Source organism: Neolamprologus multifasciatus, chromosome 10, assembly GCF_963576455.1.
Source record: "Neolamprologus multifasciatus chromosome 10, fNeoMul1.2, whole genome shotgun sequence".
Classification (NCBI taxonomy): Eukaryota; Metazoa; Chordata; class Actinopteri; order Cichliformes; family Cichlidae; genus Neolamprologus; species Neolamprologus multifasciatus.
The window spans coordinates 23,764,471-23,776,693 of NC_140448.1; the positions used below are offsets into that span (position 1 = coordinate 23,764,471).

At 41.8% G+C, this 12,223-nt stretch overlaps 1 protein-coding gene across 2 annotated transcripts in view; it reads left to right on the forward strand.

The window, feature by feature from the left end:
• jade2 (jade family PHD finger 2) overlaps positions 1-12,223 on the forward strand; it is a 226,654-nt gene that overhangs the window by 186,865 nt on the left and 27,566 nt on the right. Inside the window, exon 12 of one of the 2 annotated variants that reach the window (XM_085175896.1) lies at positions 12,050-12,181. The exons of the other annotated variant lie outside the window; for it this stretch is intronic. Coding sequence (XP_085032022.1) covers positions 12,050-12,181 — 132 coding nt within the window. The remainder of the gene's footprint in view (positions 1-12,049; positions 12,182-12,223) is intronic. 2 annotated transcript variants of the gene reach the window in all.

Here is a 12,223-nt window from a genome sequence, read left to right on the forward strand (position 1 = left end):
AGTACTTCATCTGTCATCCATGCTCTGTCTGCCATTCTGCATGCCTGTCTGTCATGTCGGGGGCTGCCCGCGTCATGCTTTGTGAGTGCTAGCATGGTTTCAGCAAGGCGGAAAGGCATGCGGGTGATATCCCAAGTGGTCTCCCATCGAGACAGAGAAGCTACACGATGCTGAATGCATAAAGCAGAAAACTGCATTTTGTAGCAAGAAGCACAGAAAGTAAATAAAAACTAATTGAGACGAACTGTGTGAAGAATTTGAAATGGGGAGATTCCCCAAGCCTTTACACGTTTACAAAACGAATGGTCAAGAGTTTTTGTCATTGCTAAATTTTAAAGTATACGCACAAAATAATTCAAATTTTAACTTGTTACGCATGGGGTGAAGTGAATTAGCTCTCTCCTTCTGTGGCCTCACTTTAATGATTTGTTTCTGAGCTCAACTGCTAGCTTCATTTGTATTTTCATTATATTTTGGATGGGTCCAAAATACAATGGGTACCTACAGTTACACTTTTAGATATTTTAAATTGGGGTAAAAGACCTTCTTGTAAGAATTATTGACATTACATACTTTGACGTCGTTTTAATTTTACACCAGTGATTAGAAGCAGAGAATTTCTAACAGCAGCTGTCTGATAGCAGTCAGTCAGCTACCACAATCAGCACAAATATACAGCTTCTGATAAGCTTTTGTTTTGATTGTAACTTTGCTCCCAGTCTCTTGTAGTAATCAGTTGAAGACTGATGCCATCAAGCGTGTATGTCCTCTTGCAAATTAGGAAAACGAATACATGGCCATGCTGAAGTGTTGTCAAGCCTGTTCTTGCTGTTAGCTGTGAAATTAAACGACAGGTTTCGTTGTAGGTAGGTGCATAAAGGAAAACGGTTCATTTTCCATTTTGCATGAATGCTAAAAGGTCATTTTAACTCATTTTTGGGTTGCTGGTAGACAACACGATGGCATCGTAACATCTAATATAGATAAAAACCTTCAGGGGCACACGTTTTAACTGTGTGCCACGTTTGCCTCTTCAAGTCCTAATTGTGTAGGAGGTGTTGGCAGCCAAAGAAACAAACACACACTCACAAACAGGGATTTTGCATATTGTAGTAAGAAGCTGTCAATTTATGGTCAAAACTAGGATATGGGAATTGTTTTATTTCAGTTCTGACACAATTAATATTATATGTGGGCTTTTTGTCAAGAAGCGGGTGAAAATTATTTTAGCAGTTAAGCTCCTTTCCTTGTCATTGAGGACTATCTGTAGGTGTGCTGTAGGGACAGTGGCTGTAGTGCAGTGTAGTAAGTGAACACGCTCTGGTTAAGCCAAGGTAACATGTTCTTTTTAGGTTTTGAAAAAGCTTGACTACTTTAAAGAAAGCCATAAAAGAAACTCATGTCACACTTAAACCTCCTCTTCTCTTGTCAGGCCTTTAGAATAACAGTATTTCTTCCTTGTAACTACTAAAGCTGGAGCTGGAGTCAGGTTTTCTTATTAATTTTGTGCTGGTTTAAGTTTTATCTATTGCTTACCAGCCTGCATTGCTCATTCTTACGCGTTGTAACAAATTGTTGTACAGCACTATGCGGTTAATATTTTTTGCCTTTAGTGGACACACCTGCAAAAACAGCTCCAGTTATAATCCCCACTGTAGGTAGGACTTCTTGAAAAGTGCATACACATGCTCTCGCGCAGCATTATTATTATGCAGATAGTGCACTGCATTTATATTCTGGCTCAAACCCAACCGTGACAAGCTGACAGCGGTTAGTATTGGCCTCTCTGATCTGCTTTCAGCAAGTGTGTGTGTGTTTATGTGTGTAGGAGTGCGAGGAAGACAGAGAAAATAAGGACAGAGGAAGACGAGGATGGGAAGGGACAAGAAGGTAATGGGATGAAAGAAGTAGTGGAAGAAGAGAGGGAAGCTGAAGTAGCTACAATGAGAGAGAAATAGCAAAAGGATGGAACAAAAGGTGGCGAGAGGGAGGAAAAGACAGTAGGGGAGGGGAGGGGGTGGGGAAAAAAACTTTCTCACATTGCACTAATGAGCTCAGGTAAGAAATGGGACACAGTGGCTACACACATACATACACGCTGCAGTTCAGTGCGCCTAGAAAGAGGGAAAATTAATCATACACTTCAAAAAGACAAATCCCCCGGTGCTGTTGCACCTTCTAAACAAGAAAGGGAAGGAGGTTTTCAGGGAGGGAGTAATACTGTGGAGATTGAGAAAAAGCAAACAGCAGAACGTATAAAAAAAAAAAGTTTAAAAAAGAAAGCCCAGATCTGACAAAAACATGTTTAAAAAAAAGGTCTCTTGTGCTGATGGTTGGATTTGTGGAGAGATTACAACCTGCAGGGAGGAAGTTTCCACACATTCAAGCAGAGCCTGCAGGCGTCCTTGAAAACCCACAGACTAGTTTTTTCTCCTATTGCATGCTGTAGAACATTTAAAAGAACAAGATAAGATTAGGAAAGGGGGGGGGGGGGGTGTTGGAAACGGTCGCTGGGAGATCAGAGGATAAGATGGTGCTTCTGTCAAAACAAAGAAAGAAATTATAATTTAGAAGCTGTGTGGAGAAGCGTTCCCTCTGGGAGCTCCCTCAAAGATCCCCCGGCGTTAATGGCCTCCGCAGTTTCAGCAACAGCCATAAAATAAATTGGAAAAACGGGGGAGAGTGTCGAGGAGATGTACATGCGCTGTTTAACAGAAATGGGGGGGGGAGTTTCACGCAGTCATACATAACTCCTACAACCTTAACACCAGCGTCAAGTGGTTTTACAGACCCACCGTCCTTGGAATTCACATGGATAAAGATTTAGACAAATTTCCTAAATGTATCTTTAAGAGGGAAAAGTGGAAAACTGAGATGCATGCACTCACCAAGTGTACATTACTGTTTAATAGGGCATACAAAGATGGCATACAAAGACTAGCTATCAGATCAGATAGCTATCACATGTATTGCTCCAAACATGGCTTTTCCCCAGCCTCCTTTGTCTTCATGGTCTGGATTTTTACCACAGTGCTGACTGGAAATTTTTTTTAAATGGGCAGACTTTCCAGGAAATTTCCAGGAATTGAATGATACCACTAACAGGCCGTCTCTGTTTAAACAACAGAGGTTTATAACACCAGCTGGCTCCCCCAGTGATTCAAGTCTGTCCTGTTTAAAGACCAAATTATTTGAATGCGTGTTTCAGTTTCTGAGTTGCTTTAGAATCGGGTTATAGATGTTTGCCAGCAACCCAAGTTCATTTAAACATTTCTTTGCTTTCTGACAAGTCGTAGTGCACCTTACAGGGCACCGAGAACTGCAGCGGTAAAGAGGTACTGTGTAAATTTGCCCTGCCAGCAGTGTAATCTCAATAAATTTACTTGCCTCTGTAGGTAAGTCAGGTTTAAATAGCTGATATTTGAGGCTTCAAGGTAAGCTTTTGATTTACTCATTTCTGTTGTGGAGCAGCGAATTCAAGAAAATCTTTTTTTTATTCATCTGGAACATTTAATGCAAAACCTGATGTTGAGACAGGAAGGATGCCAGCTTTGTTTTTGGTGCAGATACAGGCGAAGTAAGGAAGCACATAGTCGTAGATGCTATCTTCTCGAAAGGAGTCTAGCACCGATAAGAACCGCGTATCACAGCAGACGTCTGAATGAAAAGAGCCTCTGTGTTTCCTTTGAGGAACAATAAAACAGTGAAAAGTGGAGGAGTGGAAACATTATGGCGTAGAGAAGTGTAAAAAATGTCATAATTTAACAAAAAAGCTAACCACTTTCCCTCTTTATTTCAAAATTTTTCGTTGGTTGGGTCAGTTCGTATAAAAAAAATTTATTCTGCCATAAAGACGACCTTTAATGACCTCCCCTGTTTCTTTAATTACAAGTTTTGATACATCAGAATATATCAGCAAAGATGAGATTTGACAACCAATTGAATAGGTTCACTAACTTTACTAGAAACCCATCAGTTCATAAAAGAGAAACAAGAGTTACCTGTAGTAGGCATCCAAATGGGAAAAAGTTAAGGCTCTAAAAGGTTTTCCACACCATTAACCTCCAATAACTTTAACAGTTTTCACTTTATATAACTTTTTAAATCGAATATTTCCAAGTATCCTCCTGCCTTTGCGAATGTCCAGCACACGCCTGCGTTTTGTGTTTATTGCTGCCTGTTTTTATAGCATCACCATCCCTTTGAAAATGTGAATATTCCTAAATAAAAATGGAAAGATTTTTAGCCCACATAAACACACAGTACAAACAAATATTCTGCCTTTTTTTCTTAACATTTGGCGTTGTGCTCTTACTGAACTAAGCTTTCACACTCTTCTCTCTGGACACACACAGAGGTCGTCTCAGTGTGAAATCGCTCTCTGGTCTCTCTCAGCTCCATTCATGCATGTCCTGCTCCTCCATGCTAAAGTAACCATGAGGACAGCCTGCTGCTGGCAATGACAACCACACACACACAAGTAACACACACGCCTTTAAAAGGATCTATTCTGGATGTTACAGAGCATCCATGATATAATACTGTGTGTATTTTTTGATATAAGATCAAATTGAGCGCTCTAGACTAACCCTGTTAGTTGCACAGCTGCATTGAATCATTCAGCCCATCATTTGGCCTGACCCCTTTGGTCCTTACTAAATAAATATCTCAGCAGCTTCTGGATGATAAAAGACTGTAGAGACGTGCCCTGAGCTTTCCTCTAACTCCTCCATGAATTTGACATTTGTGGTTCTGAGTGAAATACCTGAACAGCTATTGAACGGAGCGCAAAAGACATTCAATCCAGATGAAAAGTCTCACTCAGGGTAAAATGTAACAAACCTGATATCAATTATGTTTCATGTAGACCCAAAAAATGTTTAAAAAACACCTTATTAAGTTTACTTTATGACCAAGTTTCTAATAAATGACTCCATAGTGTGTTTATATGTGTATTGCTTATGAACTCAAACAGCATTCTCATACAGATGTATGGGATAAATAGCATTATTATGATTAATAAATAAGCATTTCTTATCTTAACACAAAGCTCAGTGCACTGTCATGTTTACCAACCAGCTTTAATGGTTGTTTCTTCCTTTATTAAAAAAAAAAAATCAGTCTTTTGTTTTGTTTTGCTTTGTTTTTTGCAGATTTTCACAGAAAATGTATTTTTTAAATAAAAACGAAGAGGCTGGTTTTAAACTGGTTTTAACGAGGAATTAAAGTTGCTACACTTTGTTCCATTTCCTGCTGCGAACTGCACAACAAGGGTCATCTGGTGGTAAAAAATAAAAAACAACAACAGCTGCTGCTAATAAAAAGTCAGAAGAAGAAAAGAGAAATGCGCTCGCAAAAGAGCTGCTGCTCATTATGCGGCACATAAAAATAATTAAAAACGATAAATTGGGCTTTTCTGTGTTTTTAATTTTCACATTATAATTTTTTTTTAAAAATCCAGTAAATTATTTGCTGTACTGTTTAGACAGTCGCTGTAGTTTTCAGATAATCTATTTCGACCGTTTCACCCTACAGGGACTGCAGAGCTTTTTAAAACCTCACTATGATCTTGCAGCTGCCACCTGCTGTACTGGTGCATGCATGCGCACACAAGCATGTATATATAAACATGATGCACAGCAGCAGGAGAGTCAGTGAGCCGTGCAGTCAGGACTCTGTTTGTGTAAACAGCGAGAGCCTGTTACAACAAGACATTCCAACATTAAGGGCTCCCCCATGTTATACAATGGGAGGGAGAGATGGAGATCATCGCTGTGCTGTATATGCGAGGCTCACTGAAGTATGACTGCATGGGTCTGCGCCGTTTCCTGACCTGCTGTGTGTGCAGACATGTGTGTGGAGTGTGCATGTGTTTGTCATTATCTGGTAAATGTAGAACTCGCCAATCCTCTTTCTGTTCAGTTATGGCATCACAAATAACGGGCCTGATATGATTAGCCAGTTATGAAAACATTTTGATAATCCATTAATCATTAGGGTTGGTTTTTTGTACCGAGCAAAAACACTATCCATTATCTAACTCCAGCTCTGATTATTGCACACGGAATATCTTGAGGGTTTGGGTGGACAAAACAACCAATAATAACATCTCACATTTGGGCAAATTTGCAACAGTTTTTCTTAGGTAATATTATGACTACCAATTAAAAGAGACAATGATAAACCAATAATTCGTTTCAGCCCTAATTGAATTCTCTCAGTATGAGAAAACATATTTTATTGTAATGTATTATTACACCATATTTTTTATGTAAAATCACCGGAAAACCAACAAGCACATACACAGCTTTTCACTTGTTACATTTTTAGTTATTTTTGAATGAGCCCCTGAACCCTTATTTATCTATTTGTGGACCTTGGTGCAACTCCTGCATTCGTCCACAGTCTGAAACGAGCCGTTTTAGATCCGTTTAAGACAGCCTTGTCCTTAATGGCTGTCCCCCACAAGCACAAGGTTTGAATAACAAGTGGGTGGAGCTTCTGTGGTCACAGCCAGGGATGTGCAACCATATTTCTCTATGTCATCATACAGACCCAAGAGTAGAGGAAAACTATTGGACATTCTGGCCATATTTAATATAAACATCCATCATAGTGACAGTATACAGTATCTAGGCAAGTAAAGAAAAACATGTTAGGTGAATGTCAGACCAAGTGCCCCTCTGACCCTTCAGTGTCTTATTTATTAAACACAGAGCTTCTCACTAAATAATACTTGAATGTTTTTGTTATTATGCACCCGTGACATTGTTGTCTTCTTAATTCTCTGAGGTCTAAGTCATTACCAGTGATAATCCAGCCCTGACACTAACTGTGGGCAATTAGCACAAAAGCATTTTTGTTTTTTTATTTCACTGTTCTTACAGGTTTGGGCAATAAAGGACCAAAGAAAAGAATCACCCTGCCTTACTTGCATTAAAATCTACTACTTTTTTTTCATATGATCCATTTTGGCTCTTAAATTTAAGGTAGAGTTGCCACCGAAGGTAAATGACAAGGGATTTTTACATATGTGTTAAATGTTGTAAATGCCCCATCTTTTTATTTGTTTCTATCATGGCTTGCACCGCATATGAAACACTGGATTGCATTGGCCACCTACGGGTTACACTGTAGGCTCTGCAAAGATTCACTAAAGTCTAAATCAGACATTACACCTGAAAGGGTTAATAAATTGCATTAATAGTTTAGTAGGAATCGTGATATTGTACCTCCCTCTTCCCGCTCCACCACACCCACCCACACAGGTAGGGCCTTGGGGTGCGGGTGTGTCACCAGGGTGCAGGGGAGACATTCTCTCTCCCCCCCCCACCCGTCCTCTTCTGGCCACCTGTGCCTCAATTTTATCTCACAACTTAGGCATCCACATTACTTACACTCTCATAACACACACACATATATATATATATAGGGCCTTGAGGGTGGGCACGTTAACGGCGTCCAGTAGACGGTCTATGTATTCAAACCTACCTCTGGCACCGGTGCCCACCTCTCAATTTTAAATCCATGTAGACATTGAGGGTTCTCGGGAGGGGCCGTGCTAACACCTGCTGCTCTCTGGCAGCAGCACCATGCTCTCCCTTGTTTTAAATGCACTTTAGAGCAACACGCAGCAACACTACACTTGAGCGGGAGGAGGGAGGTATGGGGTCTTAACACCCCCCCGTTCTCTACTAGCCATCGGGGCGGGGGGGATGGGTAGAGATGCTGGCTGTCCGATTGGCCTCCCTGCCGCTGCGGAGCCTGGGGCGGTCTGCTTGCCTCCACCCCGGAGGGAAGGGTAACATCTCTTGGGTCTGGGTGCCGTTTCCCCCTCTGGGGGCGAGGATACCTGGACCCGGGGTATAGAGTATGTTTGGGGAGTGTGATTGTGTGTACATGTCCATTTACGTTTATTCCTACGTTGGGTGAGTGCTTAGTGTTTGTATATGTGTGCATGAGGGTGGGAATGCATGTCTGTGTCTGTGTGTGCCTGTTTGTCTGTGTCTATATGTCAGGTTGGGTCTTAGACTCCACCTCTCTGGGAACTCCCAGGCCCTCCAAGTGTGGAGGCCTATCTCCCCTCACCACACTCCCTGCCGGTGACTGATGCCCTCAGGGGTCGGTGCATTGGTGGTTCTTGGTGTCCGGGGCTGGGCGCTCAGGTATGTACCAGCTCACTCCTGGTGGCTACTTGGTGGGGCCTGGCGCCTGTTGTTCGGTCAGGCCTCTTCCGGGGCGCGGAGGGCCCTCGGGCCTCCGGCCTCTGTGCCTGCGGCTCGGTTCACTCTGGCACAGCTGGCTGCCGGCAGAGCCGGCGGGCACGCCGGTGCAGCCCCCTCTAGCTTCTGCCCGGTGGCTACTGGGTGACCCCTCGTCTGGGGATCCTCAGCCCTTCCCATGAAGGTGGCACGGATGCCCCTCCAGTGGTCCTCCTTGGGCTCTTGCACTCTGGGGCCTCTGGATGTCTGGGGCCTGGATCTCCTCCATGCCTGCTTCATGCCCTGGGGGACAGGGCTATGGCTCTCTACATCCTCTTGCAGACCATTACATGGGGAAACCATTTGAATACAAGCGCGCTGATCCACACACGATCCACTTTGTTTTGTTTTTTTTGCTTGTTTTCTATTCTTTTTCTCTCAACAGGTGATCCCGGAGATATTTTTTCCCCCCTTTTCTCACTGTCCCTCTCCCCTTCTGTTTTTCTTTTCCTTCCTCTTTCTTTCTCCCTTTCCTATCCCTCACTCATGTCTGTCCCGTCTGTAACAACTGAAAATAAAATAAAATAAATAATAAAAACAAAGGTCGATCAAATGGACCAATACGGCAATGCCATGATGATCCATTTGGCAAAATAAATCCATTGGGTATCCTTGTTGGTCTTCAGACAACAATTCTGACGGCCAAAGAACCAAATAGGACAGGCAAAAAAAAAAAGATATTGTGCCTCACTGAGGATCTTTTTTTCTTTTTGTTTTGTGCATTGTCATTACAGAGAACTAGGCTTCACTTCTTTTCTCTAAGAAACATCTATGTCTTCCACACTTTTCAACCAAGAATCAATTTTACCTGATGTTTGACTGAGTAAATGCGACTGGGCTTGTTGCCTCTGCCTTCTGTGAGGATTTATGGCAGTTGACAGTTTGCAGCAGCTGACTGAAACTACACTGGAAATGAGAATATTGAATATAAAACTTGATTTATCTTTTATTTAGCTCACTTTTTTATTTATCTTCCAGGATTCGTGTTTGACTGATATTTTTGTTAACGTTAAACGTACCCCATGCGGGACTTCACAGAACCCCTGGCAGTACCACCATTTGACAAGCACTGCATTAGACAGTATTGCAGTATCTTTCACGGTGTGTACTTATCAGTGTTTCTTGTGTTTCCTGCCACGCTCCCTGCTGAAGGGAGTGAGCAAGGTCTCCTAGAGCGAGAGGACAGCTCCCAGCAGGGAGGCGCTCTGCAGGGCTCTGTTACATGCCATAAAGTGTGTGTGTCAGCATGCTCGCAGGCCTTGAAGACTGATACACAACTGATGCATGTGCTTTTTGCACACATAAAATGTGTCTGAATGGTGGGCTAGGCTGTTAGGGAGACTGAAGAACACGCACTGCAATTCTGAACAATCCTAAATAAAATGATAGTTGACAGAGACCCCCCTGCTGCATCAACCCAGAGGCATTTTGCTTATCAGCAATATCTTGACAATATAAGAATACAAAACGGCTTTTTAACCTGAATCCACTCACGTAGATAACCCCATGACTAGTCTTTGTTTTAACTTTTAGGTTAACTGAGGTAACATCCATCAAGGCCACATGGGTCCACATGGACAGCCTTACCCTGAAACTTCAACTGGAATACTAAACAACCTTTACAACAAGCATTAACATGCGCCACAGTCAGCTGCGGTTTATCAGAGTAGAGCAGAAGTGAAAATGAGCTGTTGAAGATGAACTGTGGCTCCAAACCACTAAACCTCATTAGAAGGGGAGTCACATTTGGCCAAGCTGATAAAAAGGTGTAAACCTGTCACCAGGTCTCATAATAACGCTGTCAAATACAGCAATAAAAACGTGTTACTATAGCTGCATGGCAGTAAAACCGATTAGCAGTGAAGGTTTCTTTTGCTTCACTAAGTGCATTTGGAAGTTTTCAGACAGAGGAGTAAAAACATTGCCTTCTGATAGAGAGATGAGAGAACGAGATGAACTTTTACTTGCTCATAATCAGTCTTCGGGCTGTTTTGTGCTCTCACTAACCACCTAGGTACATCTGTTCAACTGCTCGTTAACACTAACATGTAATCAGCCATTCACACGGCAGCACCGCAGTGCATTTACACATCTAAACATGGTCAAGAACTGCTGAAGTTGACACCGCACATAATTTATTTAAATTAATTTAAGTAATTTAAGTGACTTTAAACATGCCATGATTGTTGGAGCTGGTCTGAGTATTTCAGACGAGCAACAACTGCATATCAGTAACTGCTGATACGCTGGGATTTTTCCATACAGTCATCTCTAGGATTTACAAATCCTAAATCCTAAAGTTCTGTGGGGTAAAAAGCTGGGGGAGACTACTTCGAGCTGATAAGAAATTACTTTTTACCAAAGTATGCAGATGACCATCTCTCAACACAAAGATGTGGTCTTCTGCTGCTGTAGCCCATCGGCAGCAGAAGACCACACTGGGAGGCTACAGTTGACAAAGGCTCGTTAAAATTAGACAATAGAAGAAAATATTGCCAAGTCTGATGGCATTAAGATGGCAGAGTTAGAAGTTAGTTTAATTAGCATGAAATCATGGACCCATCCTGCCTTGCTTCACACAGTTAACCACGGTTACACACAGTTTTGGGCATCCTAGTACCAACTTGTTAAAATTCCACAACCCACCTGAGTGTTGTGGTTGACCTCATGGCTGCTTTCGATCAAAACGTGCGCCATTCACAAAGTTCAGATCATCTAAAACTAGTTTAAACATGACATTGAGTTAACCGTACTCAAATGGCCTCCACAGTTATCAGTCAAATAGAGCACCTTATGAATGCGGGGTAACGAGAGATTTGCATCGATGTGCAATGACAAATCTGCAGCAACTGTGTGATGGGATGTTGGAATGTTTCCAGCAGAAATAATTAATTAAGGTAGTTCTGAAGGCAAATGCGTTAGTAACGAGATATACCTAATAAAGTGTCCAGTGAGTTTAGTTAGGGAGCTACTGTGTCTGAGGAAGGGCATGCTTGTCTAAACTATCAGTAAATCACTGGTCCCTGAATGGGTTGTAGGGAGTTTCCGCTTGTTTTAGTTGTCCTGTCAGGATCAAACTTCTATCATTTTTGTTCAGTCTCAAAAAACAGAATTCTTGGTGTGCAGGCGGCTGTTTTCTCTCGAAAAGCTCTGCTTTCTTAGCACCAAACAGCAGAAAGACGCTATCAGCAGCTACCTCAAACACAGTGGAGCTTTATGGAGCTTAAAAGCTTCGTATTTCCCAGGAGAGTCAGCAGAGACCAAAAACAGCAAAAAGAGAGAGAATATTTGAGTTATGTCTGACACTACTGAATGATAATATTGCTCTTTGAAGGCTACTTTTCTTAAACGGTGAGGGCAAAATGTACTTCTCAAGGGCCTGTTTTACACTCTTCCAAACTTTTCCCAATATGACATTTTCTGGGTTTTTTTTCTTCCTTCAGAAATTATTCGTCTCATAAACTACAAGGAGCTCCCTCTGTAAAACTAATTTTACTTGAGATTGAAATAATATTGGAGTCATGCAGTAATTTTTAAATTATATAAAACAAAGAAATACAGCTTTCTTTTTTTATTCTTATCAATTGTTCAAATAGGGACGAACATGCTCTTAATTATGTATCTTTTTGCACTATTTTCTCCAACTTGAATGTTCACTTTCTTACTCAAACTGCACCTGAAAAGAAGACGTTCCCCAAGCTCAGTGACACTTTTTGGCTAAATCAAGCTTAAATTGAATAAATCAACTAAATCCCTAAAATGGGCCTGTCTTCTGTGTCTCCCTGCAGAGAAAACCCAGAAGGGAGAAAAGAGGAAGCAGAATGGAGTGAAGGATAAAGGGAAGGAGAGAAGGAAGAATAGTCCTGAGAAGAAAAAGGAGAGATGGAAGTCAGAGAACGGCTCCATGCTTAAAGAGCTAGGTACATTGTGTGTGCGTGGGTGGGTGGCTGCGTTTCCTGCAG